The sequence below is a fragment of the Pelodiscus sinensis genome, chromosome 3 (genome assembly GCF_052426305.1).
Source record: "Pelodiscus sinensis isolate ZL-2025 chromosome 3, ASM5242630v1, whole genome shotgun sequence".
NCBI lineage: Eukaryota > Metazoa > Chordata > Testudines > Trionychidae > Pelodiscus > Pelodiscus sinensis.
Window position 1 is genome coordinate 49,753,614 of NC_143054.1, and position 13,475 is coordinate 49,767,088.

Consider the following 13,475-nt stretch of genomic DNA (forward strand, 5'->3'; position numbering starts at 1 on the left):
AGTCTCTATTAGATGCTTGGACAGAATAACAAAGGATGCATCACTCAATAATTGTCCTAGTCAGTTAATTCCCTCTGAAGCATCTGGCAACTGTCAGAAGACAGGATACTGGGCCATTTGAACCATTGGTCTGACCCAGCATGGCCATTCTCATACTCTCATATATTCTGATAATACTGAGGTTTGGTGTTTGACCGTTCTACAAGAATAATGGCTACATCGACATTGCAGGCTTCTTGTGCAAGAAGCCATTTTCGCGATAGTTTTTGTGCAAAAATGTCTTGCACAAGAGCACTTCCACACCTCAAATACATCACAAAAGTGATGTGTTTTTGTGTAAGACAGTGTCCACACTGCATCGATGCTCTTGTGCAAGAAAGCTCTGATGGCCATTCACCGAACGGCCATCAGAGTATCTGTGCTTTTTCCCATAGGAAAGAAAGCCCTCTGAAGCATCCACATTTGCGCAAGAGTTCATCCACACTGCCATGTGCTTTTGCACTAGAGCATCCATGGCGGTGTGGATGCTCTCTTGCTCAAGAAAGCTCTGATGGCCATTTTAGCCATAGGGGTGTTTGCTCAAGAAATCCTTGTTGTCTGTCCACAAGAGCTCTTGTGCAAAAAGGCTTATTCCTCAAGGGGAGAGGAATAACTCTTGCTCAAAAAGCCCTGTGTTCTTACACTTTACTATACTTTTTAATGTGCAAGAACGGGCTTGTAGTGTGGATGCTCCATAAGTTTTTCCACAAAAATGGCTGGTTTTCCACAAAAGCTCTGCAGTGTAGACATAGCCTTGGTGTGTGTGTGCCTCAGAGGAGAACAATTTCTTTTACCAGCTTGATCCATTAGGACAGCACATGTGCTCTGCCTGCTTTCCTGCCCCTACTCCTGAGACCAACAATCTCAATTACACTAAGTTCATTTGCTGCTCTCTCTGAATCGTGATCCATGACTGAGCTGTGGGGCAGGGGGAGAGGATCATATATACAGAATGTCACACATACAGACCATCATGAAGAGTCAGTTACAGTAAGGAACATTCTTTTTTTTCATGTTCACTAGGGTAAGACAAGAAGAATGTAGTTTAGCTTTCAGCAGAGGAAAAACTTTCTAATCTATAAGGATACTTAAGCACTGGGACAGGTTACCTAGAAATCTAGGAAAGGTATGGAATTCTTAAAGGAGATTTTTGACTACAGTTCATAAGAACTGAATACATATTTCAAGGCACCATTCAAAATGAAGGGGGCCCTGAACAACCTTTATGTCATGGGGGAGAAAAGGTAGGGGAGGCAGCTGATGTGAGGAGCGAGGTGTTACTAGGTTACAGATAGTTGTTATAAACTATACATCCACAGTCTGCATTCAGACCATGTTTTTTAGTGTCTAGAAAGGTTGTCAATTTAATCTCGCGGGATCATCTTTTAAATTGCTAGGCAGGTTTCCTGTGAGGATGAGGACCAATAGGTTAGATATAAAATGATCCCATTCTAAGGCAGCTATCATTCCCTTTCCTTTGTATAGGGAGATGGACAGCTGTTTTGGTTTTGTGGATGTCAGTGTTCTGCCTATAATTCTCTAGGCACCAAAACGTTCAGTACTATGACAGTGATAGAAATCCTTGTTGCAATATCTAAGTCCTTTCATGGATCCCACCCAAAATGCCTAGATTGGTATCAAAGACTAGCTATTGAAGTGGAATACACTCCTGCAGTTTGTAGAATCTACAACAGGGTAGGTAGGCTTGTGTGCCTGTAAGCAGAGGCTGCTTTCACCTGATCAGACTCACACTGCTAAATTATATTTTATTAGTCCTGAATTGCCTTATTTTCTGTGGTTTAGGACTACTTAGTCTCTGCTCAAGGACAGATGTTAACCCATGCACACTCCAGTCAAGACCTTGATGCACTTCTTCAAGGAAAAGTCATTTACTAATGTACATCCATTGTCTTTCATATTCATCATTAGCTTTCAAATACTGTTGGGCTGGACCCACCTATGAAACCAGGTGCACAGAAACAAAGGAAGCCATCCAATTCATCTTGGCAAATGCTGAGGACTCCACAAGGTTGTGACAGGCAATCATCAAGGTTTACTTCACAAAACTGACCTGTAAATCCTGTCAAAATATTTGTTAAAAAAGGAATACAAATCAACTTACAGCAAAATACAAATAAAATTAATACAGGTATTCAGATATTTCTTCCAAAAGGACAAATATAAATGTGATATGAACCGATTCCTGATATTTTGTTTTAAATGACTTTCTAGTAATTACTTAAATCCTTCAAATTCTATCTATGGAACAATAAAATGTTCTGTCATTGCAGCACTTCAGACAAATGAATACCAGGCACTCTAACGATGTGTATAATATAAAGCAACATGAAATAGTATGGCTGCCTTTAATAATCACATAACTTCCACATATGCTAGTTGCTGTCATATATTGTTAGGAAAGTGTTTATGGGGTCTCAACTTCCCCAGGACATTTTGTTAAGATATTTCTAGGTGTACTGAAGAGGTCAGGACTGGTCCATGCAGGACTCAACACTTAATCGTTCTAGGGATAAGAAGCTGCCCACCACCACATTCTCTGTTTTGACATTCATATAGATTAATGTTATAATCAAATGTCTTAGATTAACAAATTAGGGTAAATCTGGAGTTGTTCATAAAACAAGGATAATAATCTATGCAGTTTTGTTAGTGGACTTTTATTAGTTCCTTGAGCCAATCTATGTACACTTAGCCTGAGTCCACATTATGAGGAACCCTCAGCTCCTATTGGAGTCTCTGTACAGGACTGGTTAATAGCTGCACATGCCTGAATAATACATGATTAATATGTATGTCCACAGACTAAAGGATACTGTCTCCTGAACATGTTCAGAACACCATTTCATTTGTTATGACAAAATACATTTTCTAACCAAGTAGTTTTACTTTAACTAAGGTATGATTATCAAAACAAAAATAAGTAGTTGCTGATCATATGTGTACAGCTGGATTCCAAGCATGTCAGGTGCTGGATATCTATATAACATTTCTGAAGTCCAATGTTTTCAATATAGTTGTAACAAGAGGCAGCAGGTTTAAACGACACAAGGAAAATACTTCTTCACATAATGCACCACTCATGGAACTCTTTGCCAGGGGACATTGAAGTCCAGGCACTAACAGAGATAAAAAAGAACTAGATAAATGCATGGAGGATATATCCATCAATGACTATTAGTCAGAATGGAAAGAGATTGTGTCCCTAACCTCTGTTTTCCAGAAACTGGGAAAAAGTGACAGGGGATGAATACATTGATGATTCCCTCTTCTGTTCATTCCCTCAGAAGCACCTAGCATAGACTAGTCAGAAGACAGATCCTGGATTACATGGACAATTTTTCTGACCAGTGTCACCATTCTTATGACCAAAACACAGAGCAGCTGATGGACCCACACTGCTACTGCAAAACTGTACTAAACAACAGCCAGGGAGCACTGTGAAGAATAGAAACTGAAAAAGTACTCTCCGGGATCCATAACAACAGCAGCCTGACAGTCAGAGGCCTGCAACCACCTTATTTAACCTTGGAGGATACCTGAGGAAGTTGCCTGGGCAATAACAATGATTATGAGCCTGCTCTGATTCCAGGCCTCACCTCATCCCAGCCCCATGATACCCTTGTCTTCTAACTATCATACCACCTCCTTTGATTTCTGGCCTCCAGCTCTAACCTGACTGACCCTGATCCCTGCCTCCCAATTTCAGCTTGGTACTATCTCTGATCTCTAGTTTCTGACCCTGGCCTGATTTTGACCACAACTCTTGCTCATTTAACACAGTTCTACTGATTATTCTGACCTATGCTCACCAGCTCTCATCTCTGACTTGTGGACCCCAGCCAGCTGCGGCCACTAGGCAAGTCTGCTTACACCTTGATCTCTTATATGTTTTAAGTGAGTGAGGAATTCTTTACATCAGGAACATTATATATTTTCACTTCCCAGTGACTCAAAAAGTACTAAAAAGACTTTCACAAATTCCTCGACAGCTACAAAATCACTTCCCACCATTGACTTGAACTCCTCATTTACTGCTATTTAACTAATATGTTACAAGAACAAGTAAAGACCTTGGGCCCCATTGCCCTAGGTATTGTTCACTCATTCTCTGTCACAGTAATAAAAGCTTGTGTCAAGATCTGAACTTCACACTGTTAGGTTTTTTGTTTTTTTTTTTAATTGCAGTAACAGAAACTGCTATGCAGCTTTTTACTAGAACAGTCACTACAGAAGACCATAATTGCACCACCTGAAATACACCCACCTCTCGTAGGCAGTCACCTCTCGCAGGAAGCAGAAGGACATTTTTTGGACATCCAGATAAACTTCACCTCTTATGAAGTATCATGTGATGTATGATGTCCAGAAAGTATAGACAGTGTGTTGCACTGAACCTCAAAGAAGTGTTTTGTAACGCCCACATTTATCATTTGTATATGGTTGTGAAATTTCATCCATGGCATGCTGTGTAAGATACTATATGAAAGGCTATGATCAGTAGAAACTCACTGTTCTGACAAAATATGTGCATTGTTATTGTGTATGATATTATGAAAATTTGCTTTATGGCTGTTACTGAAATATATATTGAATTTGGGAGTTGCCCACTGTTAGTTCTCCGGTAACTAAAGAGATGGTACTGTACACACAGGTGGGTGTTAAATGCCCATTGATAAGCAGGGAAATCTAAACAAGAGATTTGCTGTTCTGTAAAAGCCACTTGAACAAGTTCCAGACAACAAGGACTACTCAACACTATGCCTCAGCAAAGCCCATTAAGACATATTTGGGCCAACATCTTCCCTGAGATGTGATGAGGATATAACATAAAGATGGTGGCATCAGAAGAAAACCAGGAGATATGCTGATGTTTCCCTCTGTGAGTTCATCAATATCTTAGAAAGCATTTTTTCAATGTAGGTAGGTGTATCTTTGCATGCAACTTGCTGAGGGACAACAGCTATTGGAGATATTTGCTGTTGTGAGAGACACCCCAAGCTGAAGAGTTAAGAAGGCAAAGTAGTTGTACTCTACCGACCCTGACACACCTTAATTTTAAGGCCAGCACTTACTGAGAATTATGTGCCAAATTTCTATAAAAATAAACATTTGGGCCAATATCTGGCCTACGTTATTGCATTTTATACCTTAAAGAACCTTAAACATGTCCTAAAGTTGCAATTGAGACTCTCCTAGCCTGATAGAATCCTCAATTGGTACAACTATGGCATAGCTCCCTGTCAATAACTTTCAGGTCCCCAGAAGTTGCTTGTTGGGCTCATGGTTAAAGCATATTGCACTTTAGGAATTTTCTCTGGTGTAACAGTTTCTAGAGGGGCACATAAAGGGGTTCACCTTCTCGCAAGTGTCCCTTTGTGGCTGTGGGCAGGTGTCCACAAGCTCCTCCACTCCAAATGGCTCTGGGAATAGGGGTGTCCAAAGATGGCATTTCCAGTCAGTTGTCTGGGATCAGACTGCTTCTTATTCTGTTTTTGTAGCTGCTGGGTGGTTAAGGGGGCTCAGTCCTCTGGGTCCCAACTCAGGGACCCTTGAAGTAGCAATTGCTCATTAAGTGTCCCTGCTGTTGACTGCTCTCTCACTCCCTGGGTTACGTGCCCAAGAGGCTGCACCATAGAGCTCTATCAGGGGATTTAGGTCAAGTTCTCACTGCACCCTGGCCAGGGTTCTGCAATTTGTTGTAGTCTACCACACAGCTACCAGACCTGGGCTTTAGCTGCCAGATCTGGGCTTTAGTTGCCAGATCTGAAATCCAGCTCATGCTCTGAGCTGTCTGAGGTGCAGCTGTCTTCCCACTCAGTCCCGATGTCTGACTGGGTTAAGCTCCAGCAAAGAACTGACAGGCCCTGGCTCAGTAGTTTTTTTTTTTTTTTAACCAGCTTGCTGGGCCCTCGTTGGCTTTAGCAAAAGTACCACTCTAGCTTGCCTGGGAGACTCATCTCCTGCTTTTTTCCCTAGGGCAGAAGGCAGCAAGGCCACCAACCTCTAGCAGGGGACTTCGGGCCTAATCCACTCTGTCACAGAGCAATATAAGAAAGCTTACTAAGGTGTCCCAACTTACACTGGCAGCCATTTTGTTTTCTGGGCCACAGGGTGGAAAAATGTTTTAGAGTGACATTTACTTTCCTGCTGACACAGCTGGAAATTATATCCGTAGTGATTACTAGTAGGATTTCATACTGAAGATTAAACTTTTCTGTTTCGTAAGAAGATGTTGAAGTATTCTCTCACATTCATATAAACAAAATTATTTTAAAGATGGAATATCATGGAAACATTAATCGATACCAAAGACTATATTGGTGATAACTATCTATATTAATGGCCAAAAGGAAATAATTAATATAGGAATGTCACAAAATATTTTTAAAACTTATTATCCTCATGTTTTAAAATGCAGAGATCTTTGCTTATCTAGTATAAAAAACTAAGACCTAAATACTTAAAATAATGCCCCATTTACTCTTCATTATTTATAAAACCCAAATAGAATGGAATTTGGGGCCACAGATCAAATGTTACAGATAGCTATTTGCAGAAAGTTTACCAGCAAAACAGAATCAGCAATAATGTTTAGTGTCATATAAAGATTATTTAAAAATTCAATTTACAACTGACTATTTAATTCCCTGTATAATATATCAATACATTTATAATTTATTTATTTTTCAGGGGTACACTATTTAAGTTCTTCAGGTATTGCTTTTTGACAAGCCCAAATGCTTCATGGCAAAAGTGATTCTTAGCTATCAGACTCTGACACTTAAAACTCTCTCCAGGGACATCCTCACATTGTAATTCATTCTGAAGTGGTCCAGCTACACAATTAATTATGGGAATTTCCCATCTCCCTAGTCTGGAGACGGGAAGCAAAGCCTCTGAGGATGCCGGCAGCGGGACAGCCGCGGCATGTCTGGGCTGTCCGCTGCCTGCGTGCTCCGCGGCTTTGCTCCACGTCTCTCCAGACTAGGGAGACGGGGAGCAAAGCCGGGGAGCACGCAGGCAGCGGACAGCCCAGACACGCCGCGGCTATCCCGGTGCCGGCGTCCTCAGAGGCTTTGCTCCCCGTCTCCCTGGTCTACTTGTCTTCAGCAGACCAGGGAGATGGGCAGCAAACCCCGTTTGTAACTGCGGATCCGACATAAGTCGGATCCGCGTAACTCGGGGACTGCCTGTATTTAGTTTTTTCTTGTCCTAATTTTGATAGTGTCTATTTAAATTTACTTTGAGATGTTAGTGGTGATAGCTGTTTAGTAGAAGTGTGTGTATGTCTAATCCTCATGATCCTAACAAAAGAATTTCTTATAAGGCTCTAATACATAGCTTCAGAATTCTCAGCCACCCAGTGATGGTGCTGTGTTGTGAAATTCCCATAATTAATTGTGTAGCTGGACCACTTCAGAATGAATTACAATGTGAGGATGTCCCGCTGCAGGCGTGTTCCGCAGCTTTGCTCCCCGTCTCCCTGGTCTGCTGGAGACCAACAGACCAGGGAGACGGGGAGCAAGCCGGGGAGCACGCGGGCAGCGGACAGCCCAGACGCACCGTGGCTCTCCCGCTGCCGGCGTCCTCAGAGGCTTTGCTCCCTGTCTCCCTGGTCTGCTGGTCACCAGCAGACCAGGGAGACGGGGAGCAAAGCCGCGGAGCACGCGGGCAGCAGGACAGCCACGGCGTGTCTGGGCTGTCCCGCTGCCCCAGTGCTCCATGGCTTTGCTCCGGATGCCTGTGGTACAGCAGCTGGAGCGCTGCCGGTTGGTCCCGTAGCGCTGCTCTGGGCGCTACTGGACCAACCCGGCAGCACCCCAGCTGCTCTGCCCCAAGCGTCCTGATTCAGCCACTGCTGGTCAGTTTCAGCAGCGGCTGAATCAGGACGTCTGGGGCAGAGCAGCTTGGGTGCTGCTGGGTTGGTCCAGTAGCGCCGAGGAGCGGCGCTACTGGAGCAACCCAGCAGCACCCAAGCTGCTCTGCCCCAGGAGTCCCCAAGTCAGCCACTGCTGAAACTGACCAGCGCTGACTACAGGAAGCCCAAGGCAGAGTTGCTCTGCCCCGAGCTTCCTGGAAGCAGCCGCTGATCAGTTTCAGTAGCAGCTCATTTGGGGACGCCTGGGGTTCTTAAGTTGAATCTGTATGTAAGAACTGGCGTCCAGATTCAGCCTGTTGAAACTGATCAGTGGCTGATTCCAGGAAGCCCGGGGCAGAGCAACTCTGCCTCGGGCTTTCTGTAGTCAGCCGCTGGTCAGTTTCAGCAGTGGCTGAATCTGGATGCCAGTTCCGACTTACATACAGATTCAACTTAAGAACAAACCTACAGTCCCTATCTTGTACATAACCCAGGGACTGCCTGTAACACTGAGACTACATCTAGACTGGCATGATTTTCCGCAAATGCTTTTAACGGAAAAGTTTTCCATTAAAAGCATTTGCAGAAAAGAGCGTCTAGATTGGCACAAAGAGCGTCGCGATCGGGGCTTTTTTGCGCAAAACAAATCTGAGCTGTCTACACTGACCCTTTTGTGCAAAAGCTTTCGCGCAGAAGGACTTTTGCCCGAATGGGAGCAGCATAGTATTTCCGCAAGAAGCACTGATTTCTTACATGAGATCGTCAGTGTTCTTGTGGAAATTCAAGTGGCCAGTGAAGACAACTGGCAAGTTTTTCCGCAAGGTTCATATAAATCCACAAGTTGAGGTTGATTCAAACACTAATGAATAAATCTGTATCATCCCTGAAATCCTTACACTTGAACTGTTGGCATGTTTTCTCCAATTGCTAAATTTACTCTTAAAAATAAATCCTGAAAGAGGCTAAATATTTTTATACCCAGAAAGTATGGAGCTCAATGTCCCAAAATTTTAGGGCATTTGGATTGGGCAATGTGTGCGATATGCTAGCAGATGGTTAGCTGTTGACGTCTTTACATAACAACAAAAATCACCATAGTAGCAAATCACCACCTAAATCACCAGCACTGCTACCACCAGCCAAAACTGTGTGAGAACAGCAGCCTACCTCAAGTGAAGAGGAGCCTGAGGGCAATTTGTTGGAGCAAGTGCATCCTTCGCAAAGGCAGACACAAATGCCAGTTGTACCATATGTACACTGTCAAATGCATGCAAGAGTCTGCAACCCAGCTGACTTTTGCTGAGAGCTTTGAGAAAGGCCAAAAATACTAACTGGGTCTACTTATTTAGGATTTTACAATTTGCCCCTCAGTGTAGACTCCCAGATCATCTTCCAGTTCCTATTATTCAATACTGCCTATGTGAAGATGTTGGTGTTTGATCTTTTTTAAATTTTCCAGCATAACGCTCAAGGATTCCAAAGCTGACTGTTGATCTTGCTCCATCATGGCAACTCCTAAGACTTCCTTCTAGAAATGTTTTCCAGAGTAGTGAAGGACAGAGTATAGCATCTCTGTGAGTATGAAGATGGGGCATAGATCTGAATTCTGAAATAGAGATCTGTGGTCAAATGACTGATTACATACCCATTAATACTCTTTGAATCAGCTATTGCAGTTGCATCATTCTCTAGCAAACCAAACTGCCCATATGTGGATTAGGTAAAGCAACACTCTGCCAGCAGGTAGCAGCACAGTTAGCAACATCCATAGTTAAATTGGTCAGATGCTTTCTAATGACCTATTTTGTCAGTTGCTTATTACTTTGCCAAACTTTGACCATTCAGACTGAAATTTCCACTATTGGGTATCTGCCATAAACTCAGTTTTTGGGGATGTTTGAGCTAACATGTTTCAGTCATTTCTTAGAATGAAAACACATTATTTTGACTATCTTAAAAATATTAAAACAATTTCATTAAGAAACCACAGAATGTCTATGCTTTGGGGAAAAAAGAGACTTGCAAAATGCATGATGCAAATGCAAGAAACTAAATTAAGGGTTTTTAAAATATCATTTCTTAATTTTTGACTGCTTGAGTGTGCAAACTTAATAGTCCTGTAACTTTGTATGTATTTGTATGTATTTTCTATTTTTAACAATTATCAGCATTCTTTTTTATTTTTAAGAAAATAACAAAAAATCCCCAAATTGATTATTTTTGCAAGGTCATTATGAAGGCAAAAATGGCATTTTAAAAAATACACTCAATTAAAGAACATCAGGATTCTTTTTCAAAAGGTATGACCCAGACAGAATGTATAAATTCTACTTCACTTGTTTTCCAGAGCTTATCTTTGTAGCTGTGCCCTTGTGTCACTTTCTCTCTTCTTTTTTCCTACCTTCCCTGCAGTGGTGCTTCTCTTCTACCCAGTAGGATCTAAGGACCCACACTGCCATCTTCTCTGCTATTTCCTAACAACCTGACATGAATGGCTGTTTCAAGAGCCCTGGAATCATTTGGACCTTGAGCAATACCACTCAATCTACAGAATTAATACAATCAAACTTCTAAAACGTTTTTTCTTTGACAGCTTTTCAAACTCAATAGAAGGGACACAGAGCCTGGTCCAGAATTGATGGAAGAAAGTGGGTGTCTTTACATTGATTTTGGACAAAAAAAAGAGAAAGAAGCAAAAGGAACTGTGATATTTAGCCCCTGAAATGCAAACTGTAAAGAGCCATCAAAGTAAGTATTTATTCTGAAAGAGTATTCTGACTTTCAGCATGTCAAACCAGATTTTCTCAGTGTATGATGTAATATAAGAGAATAAGAACTACTACTCTGTAACACCTCCAGAACTGCACAGTCAAAAACAATCATGGAATAATAGCAGCTATCTATTTTAATTTTATCAGAAAGAGAATAAGGATGTCACTGTCTCTGGTTTCTAGAATTCCATGATCCAGAAGGAAGCATCACAACATAAGGCAAGTTTCATAACATCAATAAGAAAATTTTCTGCTCTTTCTATGCTGATATTGCCTTTACCAATTAATACACAGCATGGCAAGAGCCCCTCTTTCCTTTGCCAGCTTCCCCACCTTTCTCCTTCTCGGGAAGGACCTCGGGTAAAACACCCCCTATCCGCCCTGCTGTTGTTTAGCTCAATAGCTGTTGATTTTCAATATACCTTTCTCTTCTCCTCCATCCAAAAAGGGTGGGGGGCTTTAAAAGGTCTCAGGCAGGCCTGAAGTGGAATCAGATGACCCTATCTGATCCAAGATAGCCCTGTCTCAGCTGATCCTACTCTGCCTGAGACAACCTCTTGTCAGCTGCTTCTGCTTGACCTTCAGTAACTCATCTCTGATTAAGAGGGAAATTGGCTTTTTACCCTTCTAGGGCTACCTTTTCCCACTCTGGTGGGACTCTGAAGCCCTCTGGTTTGACTTTGTCACAACAGTAATTAAAAAACATTAAACACCCATATATAATATACACATTGACAGAAGATACCTATACACTTTTTGGGGGGTTGTTTCACCATATCCTTTATGTTGCAGTATACCAGAGTTCAGAGCAATATAACTTGACAATGAAATGTGCCTTGATCTGAAAATTGGCAAAAAAGCTTCAGCAGACAAGAAAGCTGAATTGAGAAAGATACAATTCCCCCCGCCCATATAGGAGCTGTCTTTCTATGTTACTTTGATACTTTATAAAATACATTCTGTGCAACAAGAGCAATAAATATTTGAGATGTTCTAGTAGAATGTGAGAGAAAATATCATACTGAAAACCTTACATATAAATTGGCCTTTTCAGAAAAAGTGCTAAATGATAATGTTGCTGTCTGATTTTCAGTGATTGTTGTTTTATAAGATTAGTTTTCTGGAAAAGTATAATATTTGAACGTCTTTGATTAAAGATTGGACATCAGGGAGAATCAGAGAAAAAACAGTATTGTCAATAGGTGTGAATGGAACAGCAGAGTGTAATTGTTAGGTCAGTGATCTCCCCCAAATATGTAAGGGTAAGAGTGGGGAAATCACCCTTACGTGTCTTTCCTTCATTTGACAGTTCTCTTTGTTGCTACATACATCTGCATTGCTTCATCTCTTCCCGCTTCAAGCACAGAATTACAGAGATGCATTTTCTGTATATAGTATGTAGTGGTGTGGGAACTTTTTTAGAAGTAGGGGTACTGGACCCCCCTTCCTCTGTCCACCCCCACTCTCAGCTAAGACCAAGAGCAAGACCAAGCCCTAGCATGCAGAGCCAGCAGCCAGGATCCCACGTGCTGGATTTTCAGCTACCACTCTGTGCACTAGAGACTCTGTGGCCCCGCAGTGTCTGAGACTCTAACTGGGACCCCAGCACACAGGGCTAGTAGAAGACACCCCTCCCCCAGCACATGGTGTGGTGGCAAAGAACCCAGTGCATGGGGCCAAACACCCAATGTGTGCAGCTGCAGCAGGGGCCCATGTGCTAGGCCAGTAGCTCACAGGTATTGCAGTGCCTCCCATTCTCCTAGTTTCTACACCTATGACTATATAAAGCCATTTATCTGAAGATAAAACATTTTCACAAACACTTTCATGTCCACTGAAAAATGAGAGATGTTTCCCAGAAAATATAGATAATCTAATAAAGGGAAATAGCTCTTAGCTCATTTCATTGGGGGAAAAAATCGCTGTTTCAACAACTCCCAAAGAACATGAATTGAGAATAAAGAATACAATAGACATGATTTTTGCTCATTACACAAGGTAAATGTTCATTTAATTTACTATACTTTAATGTCCCAATACTTAATATTCCTTAGATTTAAAAGCACTTGAGTTTCGAATTAATATTTATTATTCGTCAAGTATTGTTACTCAAATTCAGTAATAATACTTAAAACTTAACTATTGATATTGCTTTACATCTTCAAAATATTATGCAAACATTGATTAACTGCAAAATCTCTGAGGAACTTAAGTACAGTAGGAGCCTCATTATTCTGAATACTGTAGAAATGACACAAACAATTGGCAGTCTTCCCATTCCACAGAGACGATTTAGCGGCAAAAAGACAATGCTGCAACTAGGTCTAACATCATTAAGACTTCATTATTTTTATAACATGCATGATGGCACATAGAAACGGCCATGCTAGATCAAACCTAAGGACCATCTAGCCCATTATCCTGTCTTTCAACAGTGACCAATGCCAGGTGCCTCACAGGATATTAAAAGAACTGACAATCATCAAGTTATCCATCCCCTGTTGCCCATTCCTAGTTTCTAGTGAACAGAAGCTTGGGGCACCATCTCTGCCAAGCTGGTTCATAGCCATTGATGGACCTTTTTAATATTCCAGCTACCTGAGTAAGGGAACAGAACAGGATCTTACAACCTGACACCCAGTTACATAAAGAGGTTACTGTGTGATTCGCTAGTTCAGTAACATGTTAGTCTTTGTATGACAACATCAGATCACAAAGTTCCATATGTGATAAACTGTGGCTAGATCTACACGATTAGAGCTCTAATTTATACTGCAAATTGTAAT

At 41.6% G+C, this 13,475-nt stretch overlaps 1 protein-coding gene across 1 annotated transcript in view; it reads right to left on the bottom strand.

The window, feature by feature from the left end:
* LOC112547815 (uncharacterized) overlaps positions 1-13,475 on the bottom strand; it is a 365,550-nt gene that overhangs the window by 202,972 nt on the left and 149,103 nt on the right. Inside the window, exon 5 of the mRNA XM_075923696.2 lies at positions 1,997-2,119. Coding sequence (XP_075779811.2) covers positions 1,997-2,119 — 123 coding nt within the window. The remainder of the gene's footprint in view (positions 1-1,996; positions 2,120-13,475) is intronic.